This window comes from Stenella coeruleoalba (assembly GCF_951394435.1).
Source record: "Stenella coeruleoalba genome assembly, chromosome: 16".
Taxonomy (NCBI): Eukaryota; Metazoa; Chordata; class Mammalia; order Artiodactyla; family Delphinidae; genus Stenella; species Stenella coeruleoalba.
In genome coordinates, this window is record NC_137162.1 from 32449110 (window position 1) to 32462631 (window position 13522).

The 13522-nt window shown below is 39.7% G+C and overlaps 1 protein-coding gene across 4 annotated transcripts in view; it reads left to right on the forward strand.

Annotated features, from left to right (window-relative positions):
- Window positions 1-11743: 11743 nt before the first annotated feature.
- NOC3L (NOC3 like DNA replication regulator) overlaps window positions 11744-13522 on the forward strand; it is a 45348-nt gene continuing 43569 nt past the window's right edge. For all 4 annotated transcript variants that reach the window (XR_013824312.1, XM_079900339.1, XM_079900340.1 and 1 more), the window contains exons 1-2: window positions 11744-11866; window positions 12861-13068. Coding sequence is in view for 3 of the 4 variants with exons in the window: in XM_079900339.1 (XP_079756465.1) it covers window positions 11858-11866; window positions 12861-13068 (217 nt within the window). In the remaining variant the exon portion in view is untranslated. The remainder of the gene's footprint in view (window positions 11867-12860; window positions 13069-13522) is intronic.

Sequence of the window (13522 nt, forward strand, 5' to 3'; positions counted from 1 at the left end):
ATATGCACCCAACATAGGAGCACCTCAATACATAAGGCAACTGCTAAGAATTATAAAAGAGGAAATTGACAGTAACACAATAATAGTGGGGGACTTTAACACCTCACTTACACCAATGGTCTGATCATCCAGAAAGAAAATTAATAAGGAAACACAAGCTTTAAATGACACAATAGACCAGACAGATTTAATTGATATTTATAGCACATTCCATCCAAAAATAGCAGATTACAGTTTCTTCTCAAGTGCACATGGAATATTCTCCAGGATAGATCACATCTTGGGTCACAAATCAAGCTTGGTAAATTTAAGAAAATTAAAATCATATCAAGCATCTATTCTGACCACAACGCTATGAGATTAGAAATCAATTACAGGGAAAACATGTAAAAAACACAAACATACAGAGGCTAAACAATACGTTATTAAATAACTAAGAGATCACTTAAGAAATCAAAGAGGAAATCAAAAAATACCTAGAGACAAATGACAATGAAAACACGACGATCCTAACCTATGGGACATAGCAAAAGCAGTTCTAAGAGGGAAGTTTATAGCAATACAACCTACCTCAAGAAACAAGAAAAATCTCAAATAAACAATCTAATCTTATACCTCAAGGAACTAGAGAAAGAAGAACAAACAAAACCTGAAGTTAGTACAAGGAAAGAATTCATAAAGATCAGAATAGAAATAAATGAAATAGAAACAAAGAAAACAATAGCAAAGATCAATAAAACTAAAAGCTGGTTCTTTGAGAAAATAAACAAAACTGATAAACTTTAGCCAGACTCGTCAAGAAAAAGAGGGAGAGAACTCCAATCAATAAAATTAGAAATGAAAAAGGAGAAGTTACAATGGACACTGCAGAAATACAAAGCATCCTAAGAGACTACTACAAGCAACTCTATGCCAATAAAATGGACAATCTGGAAGAAATGGACAAATTCTTAGAAAGGTATAACCTTCCAAGACTGAACCAGGAAGAAATAGAAAATATGAACAGACCAATCACAGGCACTGAATTTGAAACTGTGATTAAAAATCTTCCAACAAACAAAAGTCCAGGACCAGATGGCTTCATGAGTGAATTGTATCAAACATTTAGAGAAGAGCTAACACCAATCCTTCTCAAACTCTTCCAAAAATTGCAGAGGAAGGAACACTCTCAAACTCATGCTATGAGGACACCATCACCCTGATAGCAAAACCAGACAAAGATACTACACAAAAAGAAAATTACAGACCAATATCACTGATGAATATAGACGTAAAAATCCTCAACAAAATACTAGCAAACAGAATCCAACAACACATTAAAAGGATCATACACCATGATCAAGTGGGATATATCCCAGGGATGCAAGGGATACTTCAATATATGCAAATCAATCAATGTGATACACCATATTAACAAATTGAAGGATAAAAACCATATGATCATCTCAATAGATGCAGAAAAAGCTTTTGACAAAATTCAACACCCATTTATGATAAAAACTCTCCAGAAAGTGGGCATAGAGGGAACCTACCTCAACAGAATAAAGGCCATATACGACAAACCCACAGCAAACATCATTCTCAATGGTGAAAAACTGAAAGCATTTCCTCTAAGATCAGGTATGAGACAATGATGTCCACTCTCCCCACTATTATTCAATATAGTTTTGGAAGTCCTAGCCATGGCAATCAGAGAAGAAAAAGAAATAAAAGGAATCCAAATAGGAAAAGAAGAAGTAATACTGTCACTGTTTGCAGATGACATGGTACTATACATAGAGAATCCTAAAGATGTCACCAGAAAACTACTAGAGCTAATCAATGAATTTGATAAGGTTGCAGGATACAAAATTAATGCACAGAAATCTCTTGCATTCCTATACACTAACAACGAAAGATCAGAAAGAGAAATGAAGGAAACAATCCCATTCACCATTGCCACAAAAAGAATAAAATGCCTAGGAATAAATCTACCTAAGGAGGTAAAAACCTGTACTCAGAAAACTATAAGACACTGATGAAAGAAATCAAAGATGACACAAACAGATGGAGAGATATACCATGTTCTTGGATTGGAAGAATCAACATTGTGAAAATGATTATGCTACCCAAAGCAATCTACAGATTCAGTGCAATCCCTATCAAATTACCAGTGGCATTTTTTACAGAAGTAGAACAAAAAATCTTAAAACTTGTATGGAGACACAGAAGACCCGAATAGCCAAAGTGGCCTTTAGGGAAAAAAACGGAGCTGGAGGTATCAGACTCCCTGACTTCAGACTATACTACAAAGCTACAGTAATCAAGACAATATGGTACTGGCACAAAAACAGAAATATAGATCAATGGAACAGGATAGAAAGCCAAGAGATAAACCCATGCACCTATGGTCAACTAATCTATGACAAAGGAGGCAAGGATATACAGTGGAGAAAAGACAGCCTCTTCAATAAGTGGTGCTGGGAAAACTGGACAGCTACATGTAAAAGAATGAAATTAGAACACTCCCTAACACCATACACAAAAATAAACTCAAAATGGATTAGAGACCTAAATGTAAGACCAGACACTATAAAACTCTTAGAGGAAAACATAGGAAGAACACCCTTTGACATAAGTCACAGCAAGATCTTTTTTGATCCACCTTGTGGAGTAATGGAAATAAAATAAATAAATAAATAAATGAGACCTAATGAAACTTAAAAGCTTTTGCAAAGCAAAGGAAACTACAAACAAGACGAAAAGACAACCCTCAGAATGGGAGAAAATATTTGCAAATGAATCAACGGACAAAGGATTAATCTCCAAAATATATAAAGAGCTCATGCAGCTCAACATTAGAAAAACAAACAATCTAATCAAAAAATGGGCAGGGGCTTCCCTGGTGGCGCAGTGGTTGAGAGTCCGCCTGCCGATGCAGGGGACACAGGCTTGTGCCCTGGTCCAGGAAGATCTCACATGCCGTGGAGCGGCTGAGCCCGTGAGCCATGCCCGCTGAGCCTGCGCATCCGAAGCCTGTGCTCCGCAACAATGAGAGGCCACAACAATGAGAGGCCTGCTTACCACAAAAAAAAAAACAAAAAATGGGCAGAAGACTTAAATAGACATTTCTCCAAAGAAGACATACAGATGGCCAAGAAGCACATGAAAAGCTGCTCAATATCACTAATTATTAGAGAAATGCAAATCAAAACTACCATGAGGTATCACCTCACACCTGTCAGAATGGCCATCATCAGAAAATCTACAAACAACAAATGCTGGAGAGGGTGTGGAGAAAAGGGAACCCTCTTGCACTGTTGGTGGGAATGTAAATTGATACAGTCACTATGGAGAACAGTATGGAGGTTCCTTAAAAAACTAAAAATAGAATTGCCATATGACCCAGCAATCCCACTACTGGGCATATACCCAGAGAAAACCATAATTCAAAAAGACACATGCACCCCAATGTTCATTGCAGCACTATTTACAATAGCCAGGTCATGGAAGCAGCCTAAATGCCCATCAACAGATGAATGGATAAAGAAGATGTGGCATATATATACAATGGAATATTACTCAGCCATAAAAAGGAACAAAATTGGGTCATTTGTAGAGACGTGGATGGGTCTAGAGACTGTCATAAAGAGTGAAGTAAGTCAGGAAGAGAAAAACAAATATTGTATATTAATGCACATATGTGGAACCTAGAAAACTGGTACAGATGAACTGGTTTGCAGGTCAGAAATAGAGACACAGATGTAGAGAACAAATGTATGGACACCAACAGGGGATAGTGGCGGGGGGGTGGGTGGTGGTGTGATGAATTGGGAGATTGGGATTGACATATATACACTAACATGTATAAAATAGATAACTAATAAGAACCTGCTGTATAAAAAATAAATAAAATAAAATTTAAAAATTCAAAAGAAAAACACAAAAGAATAGGCTGAACTAATATTATGCAGTGCCATCCTGAGATTTAAAATCTAGATGCATGGGTCCTACATTTCAAGCGTCTTTAGGGGCCAGTAAGGCTGATGGATATCAGACAACAGGAAGTAGTGGGGCCTGTGCGGGAACCGAGACTGAATAATGAGTGTACGCCCTACCTAAGGGCATTAAAAAATCAGTGAAAAATATCACACAAACATACACAATTTTAACCAAACAAAACTATTCCTCTGGCAGAGTCTAGCCCATGAGCCTCTAGTTTGTGCCCCTGTGACTGCTCTAAATTCTAGAGAAAAGAGCTGACCATGTCAAAGAAATAAGTAACAGAAAACATCCAGAAGAGCTACAGTAATCAAAATCTACAACAAGCAAATGGGGTATATAAATTTATACCTAGAATTCATCTTAATCTATCAGTTAAATTTAATCCAAAAAACAGTAAATATTAATTGATTATTTGTAGATACAAAGTAATGACCTAAGTGTCTGGGGTTAAAAGATGGAATATGTTACTACTTCTGTACTTTGGTATTTAGTTCTCAGTTCGGGTCCCACAAGGTTTTATGAATGGGCAGTTACACAGGTTACAGGTTACAAAATAACCTTTATTGTCCGCTCAGTAGAAAAATCAGTCCCTCATCCTGTCCATGATTTAAATCTCACCTACATGTCCATTCAGCTTTAAACCTATCATAGTCATGTAATGTCCTGTATCCTAAAATTGTCTCTTGTCTATCTATATAAAAATTCTGATTTCTTTAGTCTTTGGTGATAATAACTTGTGTTTGAATTCAAGTGCCTACTCAGGTCCCAGTAAAGATGCTCAATAAATGTTCACTGAACCCAAAACTAATGTTTTTGAAATATGTCCACAAATATTTTGATATTTTCTCTTCAAAAAAGTGAACTCTGGGAATTCCCTGGCAGTCCAGTGGTTAGAAATCCACGCTTTCACTGCTGACGGCATAGGTTCAATCCCTGGTCGGGGAACTAAGATCCCACAAGACACACAGCGCAGCCAAAAAAAAAAGAAAAAAGTGAACTCTAACTCCCCTATCATTAGGAGTGGTCTGAATTAAGTGACTCACTTTTAATAAACTGAACAGTGGAAGTGATGACTTCCAAGACTAGATCTTAAAAAGGCAGAGTTTTCTTCTTGCTCTCTCTTGGATAACTTGCTCTGGGGGAAGCCAGTTGCTGTGTCATGAAGACATTCAAGCAGCCCTATGGTAGTGAGAAACCGAAGCTTGCTGCCAACAGCCAGTAAGGAACTGATGCTTCTTGCCAAGAGCCATATGAGTGAGCCATCTTAGAAGTTAATCCTTGAGCCTCAGGAAAGTCTTCATACGACTGCAGCCTTGACCAACAGCTAGATTGCAACTTCCAGAACCAGAACCGTCCTGATAAACCACTCCTAAACTCCAGACCCACAGACACTATGTGAAATAATAAATGTTTATTATTGTTTTAAGTTGTTAACTTCTAGGGTAATTTGTTAAGCAGAAATAGATAACTCATACGCCTACTGAAATTATCATCATGTTATGACATACACACGTCTTATGTCTAAAACCTAGCTGTTTTGGAGCCTCTTTCACTTACCTTCTTCCCCTCCTCCACTTCCCATTTTTGCCACCTCCAGAAGCCACCCATTCCCCTTTTTCTGAATATTAAAAAGTCCTAAATAGAATATTAAAAAGTCATTTTGCTCCTAATGGGCCCAAGAGAGGGATTGCTCAGGGTCAGATCTTTATCTTCTTTCTAATGTGACAGATGTTGGAGGAGATATTTTGGATCATCCAGACCTCTCATCAATCTATTCATAAATATCCACTTAGTTCAGTTATGTATCCATTTATTTACCCGAGAGGATTTTAATTATAATCAGCAGTGTCAGCTTGGAAAATGAAGGAAAGCAATCAGAAGCATAAATGCCACCTAAACAGGTCTTTGGAGTGTATGTGGATATGCCCATAAGTGGAAGTATTTTCAGACTTGTGACCAGGGGAAGGACTTGACCTTTGGTGATAGATGGAGTAGAAAATATTACAATAGGCAGGGGTAGCATTGTGAGAGGTGTGAAAATGATATACAGGATACCTTAGATGTTAGTTTCATTCTATAGTCTCTTCCCTGCTCAGTATACTTCCCAGCAGCTTTAGCACAGAGGCTGAGACAATGTGTCCTTGTTTTACAGAATATTGTTTTACAGAGAGCTCCTAGCAGAGTCTGGTACAGAGAGGAGAGGGAGCAACTATTGCTGCCAAAGGGAGTATCAGAAACTGGACATGACTTTGTGCATGGAAACTACTTCCCCTTCCCCACAGATTTTTGAAAGCAATGAATAAATAAAGAGTGGCTCTGAACAGCCAATGCAAGTAAAGAAAGAGGAAATGTCAGGTCTTAGAAGTTTATCAACAAAAGTCTTAAATAAAAAAGAACACATATCACAGTCCTAGGAAAATCCCTCTTTAATTGTTTCCTCATCTATATTATTGCAGATTAGAGAAAAAAAGCTTAAGGCATTTGACCTCTTTTGCTGAAAACCACTCCCACTGGTGGGACTGGCATCTTATTACACTTCTCACCTGATACAACAATGACTTGACTACACTATAGTATCTAATCCTCAGATTTATTAACTTTAAAATGGAGCCAATATTTATCTCATAAGATTATTGAGGATAAAGTAAGATAATTATATTTAGGGAAATATAAAAAGTGCTTCATAAGTGATAATTGTCTTAGGTTGGGGGTCCCCGAATCTGACCCTGAGTCAAGGTGTTATGAGTTGAATTGTGTGCCCCATAAAAGATATTAAAATTCGCATCCCTGGTACCTATAAATGTGACCTTATTTGGAAATAGGGTCTTTGCACATGTAATTAAAGTTGTGATATGGTCATCAGACTGGGTTCTTGATCCAATATAACCAGTGTTCTTATATGAGGGGAAGACGGCCACGTGAAGACACAGAGACACAGGGAGAATGCTATGTAAAGATGGAGGCAGAGACTGGAGTGACGCATTTACAAACCAAAGAATGCCATGGGTCGTCAGCCATCACCAGAAGCTAGGAGAGATGCATGGAAGAGACTTTTCCTCAGAGCCCTGAAGAGGAACCAATCGCACCAACACCTTTACTGTATTTCCAACTTCTGGCCTCCAGAACTGTGAGAGAATAAACTTCTGTTGTTTTAAGCCACACAATTTATGGTACTTTGTTACAGCAGCTCCAGGAAACTAATACACAAGGATTTGAGAGTATGTGGTTTATCTTGAAGGAGAGACCTGGAACCACTGATAGCAGAGTGGGGAAGTGAGACTGGGGAGAGAAGGCCAGTAACAGAGTGGGCTGATGGGTAAGTTACCTCTGCAGGTGGGGCTCAGCCCTTCTGTAGACTCCTGGAGACAATGTGGAAGATGCCTCCGAGTTGTCCTGCTTCTCAGGAGTGAGGACATTGGTATACTTATTAGTATAAATGTTGGTATATTAGTGTTCTATGGCCGCTGTAACAAATCACAAATTTGGTGGCTGAAAACAACAGAAACTTATTCTCTCACAGGTCTAGGCGTCAGAAGTCCGAAATCAGTATCCCTGGAATCATGCAGTCAGCAGGGTCACCCTCCCTCTAGAGGCTCTAGGGGAGAATCTGCTCCTTGCCTCTTCCCCCTTCTGATGGCTGCTGGCACTCCTTGACTTGTTGCTACATCACTACACTCTCTGCCTCTGTGGCAACGTCTCCTCCTCTTCTGTGTGAAATCTCTCTCTGCCTAGCCCGTAAGAATACAAGTGATTGCATTTAGGGCCCACCTGGACACTCAAGAATCATCTCCCCATCCCAAGATCCTTAATCATACCTTTGGCTCTACAACATAAAATTCAACAGTTTCAGGGCCTGATGTCTTCAGAGGACATTTTCCAGCCTGCCACAGGTGGTATATGTATATATCCTTCAGCTTCCATTTGTCATTGGTTGAAGGCTGCTCTCAGGGGTGAAAATTCCTCAGCACTTCTGTCCTGTCCTGCAGGGGTTGAGAAAAACTCAGGTGAAAAGTTACAAGCCCTTGCAGAGGACTTCTTTCCGGCATGTATGGAGGAAGTGCTGAGAGGATGTCAATGGGATGACAACAACAACATCTGCTACGTTATTATTTTTTGTTATTATTTAGGTTTTTGGTTAATTTTAAATTGAATAATTAATCATTAGTTCTAATTATGGTTATCAGCTATTTTAGCCTATTTTCTGATGACACACAATATAAATTATTTGCACTATCTGAACTTAGAAAATATTATCCCACCTACCTGAACTTTGTCATTTCTACAAGGGTCCACTTAAATACATATTGCTCTGTCCTTTCCTCCAAAGCAGCTTTCTTTTATTGTTTTTCTTTTTTCAGCACCTGTGCAATCTCTTATTAATCTCTATTTGGTCATGCATAATTATCTTTCTCAACTATATATATATATTCCTCAACTATATTTTAGCATTGACGAAGGTAGAGGAATGACATGTATATTTTCAAATTCTTGATGCTGGGATTTTGGAGACTTATAATTATAATCTGGTACCTTTAGTAATTTTTCATAAGGAAATACGAAGCATCTACTTTGAACATATTACATGCTTTTAGTTTCTTCAAGGTCCCTTCTTATAACATATACATTATCTTGTGGGACAGGAAACTCTGAAGCCTTATTGTACTTTGCCCACTTAGTGACAGTTTTCAAACCAGTTTGTTTATAGAAAACAGAACTGTAATATGGTGAATGGCCGAGAAATTCCTGGCTTATTTCTAAAGATCTCTGGAATATCAGGATTCTGGATGTGGGTAAATGAACGAAATAGGCAACGTTGGAAGAGGTACAAGTGAAAAATATAGTATCATTTTGAACATGGTGATCTGAAGTTCCATGGTTATCTTCTGGAGATGTCCAGGAGGTAGGTGGTTACATGACTGAAGCTTGAGGGAGAGATATGGACCGGATGAAAGATTTAGGAATCTCTTTGCATTAGGTAGATGGATGAGATCACACCAGAAGAGCAAGTAGAACATAAAGAGAAGTAGAAAAGTGGGCCTGGTACTTCCCTGGTGGTGCAGTGGTAAAGAATCCTCCTGCCAATGCAGGGGACATGGGTTCGAGCCCTAGTCCGGGAAGATCCCACATGCCATGGAGCAACTAAGCCCGTGCACCACAACTACTGAGCCTGCACTCTAGAGACCATGAGCCACAACTACTGAGCCCGTGAGCCACAACTACTGAAGCCCACACACCTAGAGCCCGTACTCCGCAATAAGAGAAGCCACCGCAATGAGAAGCCCGCGCACCGCAACGAAGAGTAGCCCCCGCTCGTTGCGGCTAGAGAAAGCCCGCGCGCAGCAACGAAGTTCCAACGCAGCCAAAAATAAATAAATTAAAAAAAAAACTTAATAATTGTGTCTGAGATAAAAAAAAAAGTGGGCCAACAGTGGAACCCTGAGAGTCATCTACATTGAAGAGGCAGGAGGAAGAAAGAATGGAAGTAGGAGAACCTGGGGAAGAGGCTGTTAAGGGAGCCAAGGGAGTCAAAATTCTAATGTGAGAAAGGAAAAATGCAGCAGAGAGATCTAATAAAGTTAAAAAAAGAAAAAAAAATGATGTAATTCTGTGCACACTTAAAAAAAATTCACAACAACTTGGAGGTTCTTGGTGATCTTAATGAGAGCAGTTTCAGTGGAATGTTATGGGCAGAGTTTCAAAAGGGCTCACAGGAAACTCTGGGTATGATACCTGTGAAGCTACTTTGGGGTAGTCCAGTGACCCCCTCTTAGCTCAAGTGTCCAGGAAAGCTATGGAAGATCCAAGAGGATCTAGAGCCCAAACTGAGCTTAGCAGTGATTTGAGTGAATGGGAAATGACACAAAGCTGGGGACGACATAACTGAGAAACCAGAAGATTACATTAGTAGGAATCATGTAAACTTCCATTTGTTAAGTTTGCGTTTAAATAACAGATTGCTCAAAATCAAGGTGGGAGAGATTTAGCTTGGCAACAACTGTTTAAAAATGATCCAAAGATTTTTGGTTGATTATAAACTTAAAACGGGCCAAGAGTATAACTTAATTCTTAAAAAGGCTAGTACAGGCTTGGGCTGTGATAACAGAGAAGAGGAAGTGGAGATAAAACTAGTTTTTGCGGTTTTTGTTTTTTTCTAAGTAAAGACAAACAGGGAAGGAGGAAAATAAAAAAGAAATTAAAAGGAGATGGAGTCATTAGGAAAAAAATTAAGGACGGAAGAGATTTCAGTATATTTATTGGCCAAGGGTAAAGATCCATTAGGGAGAGAAAGAATACAGGAGAAAAGGGATAATTAGCGATACATGGAGTCCGATGAAGCTGGGAGAAGTTGGTTTTGAATGGAAATGGGGATGCCTCACCCTTGGAGAGACTGGATGGAAGGCTGAAAGGATGGGAGTGACCACAGATAAGCTGTTATGTTTGGGAAGGAATTCAGCCACTTGGGAAGAGTACAGGATAATGTTCTCAGTTTGCTTGATGAAGTAATATTCCAGTGGGATAGGTTCTGCTGTTTCTGAGAGTGTGTGTAAAGAAGATAGAGCAATGGGGAAATTGGGGAAGTTGGAAGGGAGGGTAAGAAGAGTTCTGGATAGAATGGGATTCTTGATCTTTGAAGGGGGATCCAGAAATTGGCAGGTTTCCTCTCAGTCTCTATAAGATCAACACCCACTAGGGAGGTCAGATTCTTTGGAGCCTCTGCTGGCTTTTCCCCTCTGGCTCAGGACTGCTAGGCCAGACTCTGTCAGGGATGTGCTCAGAATCACAGACTTAAAAAAAAAAAAATCTTAAGTGGAATTTTAAAATTTATTCATGAAAAGAAGTCTTTGAGAGACAATCATTTTGAAAAACATACTCTTATTCTTGCAATGTCTAAATTGTCCTGTTAAAACTCATGACTGGCGGAATTACTAAGCAGACAGTATAATTTACAGAAAAGTAATAGTTGTAAGATACTGAAATGCAGATGAATCTCACTGGTATAACTCTTAATCAGACAGTGGTTAAAATTAAGGCAAAAAGTGTTTCAAAATAAAACATTAAGAATCATGGACTTTTCAATATCCTGGTTGTTATATCATAGCTTTGCAAGATGTTACCTTTGGAAGGAACTGGCTAAAGGATATACGGGATCTCTATTATATTTTATAACTGCATGGAAATTTACAATTGTCTCAAAATAAAAAATTTAATTAAGAAAAAAAAGAATCATAGACTTTTGAGTGTCGAAAGGTCATGAGAAATCATTAGCCGTTCGACAAACGCGCCCAGAGAGCTTGTCGAAGGCCAGGCGAGGGGCGGGTACTACACGAAAGGAATAAGCTCTTCTCTGTCCTCACGACTTTACGTGAGGAAAGCTGACTACAAAACTCAGCATCTATAAAAGAAAGATGAGACGAGCTACATCCTACAACAAGCTAAACATGAGGAGACGTACAAAATGAAGACAGGGATTGAAAAAAACAAGTCTTTTCGTTCTGAGGGGAGAAGCCCGATTTCCTTAAGAATTTCAAAGAAACAGAGCAAGAGTCAAAGATTCAAAGACCCTGTGAGGTGAACCCCACCCTAGGACCATTCACCTTTGGCGATTCCCGGTTCCGTGTGTGCTCACGCGCGCGCACGCCGCGCCGCCGCCGACCCAGGGACGCGAGAACGTTACCGCGAAAGGGCGCGTGCCCGCTCCTGTCTACGGAAGTCCCGCCCCCATTTCCGGCGGCGGAGGGTGGGAAGTGGCTAGGAGCCCCTTCCGGCTAGAGCAGTGACGCTGGTTTCGCACGTGTGTTTCTTCTTCGGAATTCCCGGATTACCCCTGCCCCTGGTGAATTGGTCGGGCCTGGGTTCCCCTGCAGATTAAAGGATGAAGGCGGTAAGTGTCCTTAGAAGCCCGGTCCCCGCGGATTATGGCCCCTTTGGCTCACAGAGTCGCTCCCTGGTGCAGCCTTTCGGCGGTTCTCGCCCTTGTATGGGGGGCTGTGGCCTAGATTAGGGGGTCCCTCCTGGCTCTAAGTGCTGTCAGCGTCCCCGCCCTTAGACCTGGCTCCTTTTTCATCGCCCGGTGTGCGCGCTTGGCTTCAAGGGACCGCAGTGAGACTAGCACGGAGTCTTGAGTTCATACATAGGATGTCAGATTTGAAGGGTTCTACAAGACCATCTTCTGAACCCGTTATTTCACAGATGAGAAGCAGGGTCCTGCCTTCAATGAGCTTATGAGTTGTGGGACCTGAAATAAGTCCGTTTTTTTCTCCCTAAAGGGTAGGAGATAAAAAAGCGAGTAATTTCTGAGTGAGAGGTCACCAGCAAGAGAGTTGTAATCCACATACCCGAATTCAGTTTTGCTTTCCTTAGTTTAAGGGTCTTTGACAAATCACATAAACTCTTTAAGCCGTAGCTTCCCCAGTAATATGAGGATAACAGCTGTCGCTACTTGACTAGGCTGTTGGCGGTAATATGTTAGAGCACTTTGTAAACAAGTAAAGCGATATGTAAACGTCAGTTATTGTGAAATACAGCCAGCATTTTGCTCTTATTATGCCAAACTACAGGCGTTAAGCTAGCCTTGAATAACCGTTTACCACTAGCTTAGTGGTTCTTCACCTTTTTTGGAGTCTTAGACTCCTTTGAGCATCTGTGGATTCTGGTCACAGGAAGACCCTCCTGTTGAATAACTGATGATCTAGTGCCATTCTGTAGGATTAATGCCATAGTGTGGTTTTAGCTTTTATATCCAAGACCCATGGCTGTGAGACATTAAAATTGTGGAATTGGTCTAATGAAATTTTATAATCAATTCTCTTTAACCTGATTTTAAAAATAATTTAAATTTCTGGATATGCAGTGCTTCTTCTGTTGTTGTTTTCTAGAGAAGAAATAAAAAACAAGTCCCAAGCTTTCGGAAGTTGCTAAAAACTAGTAAAGTCAAACTTGAAAACAAGCTAAAAAACAAACAATTTAAACAACAAAGCACTCTCAAGAAGTACCGAAAAGAACAGAGGAAACTAAGACAAGCTGTAAAAGATGCTGTGTCTAAGAAACCTATTCCATTGGAGGACCCAAAGGAAAAACGACCAGGTAATTGTGAAAAAATTCATGTGTTCCAGTTTCCATTGATTTGTTTTAAAATGTTCTTCATGGAATAACTTTGCTTTCTAGTAATCACTCTTCTTGTTCTCAGGTCTTCCTACGAGTAGGTAAGGATCGTAGTCCTATATGCTTTATCACAATTAGTATGAGAAAACATTTCAGTACAATATTCACAGTGAGAAAGAGCTAGACTCGCCTTTCAGTTTGTCTAGAAAGCAGATCTGAAGATACAATACATACTTGGGAAAACAGACTCAGAGTAGCAAATGTAAATAATTGTTGGGCATGCCAGTGCTGCCACTTTTCCGTTCACTGGCAGTTAGCTAAGGTAAGAACATTGCTTTTCTCTGGTGCATTCTTCACAGTATTGCTAAGTTTCACTTAGTTTTCTAAACTTCTGGCTTTCTTTTCACTTGGAAACTTGGAGTGAAATTAAGCTGTA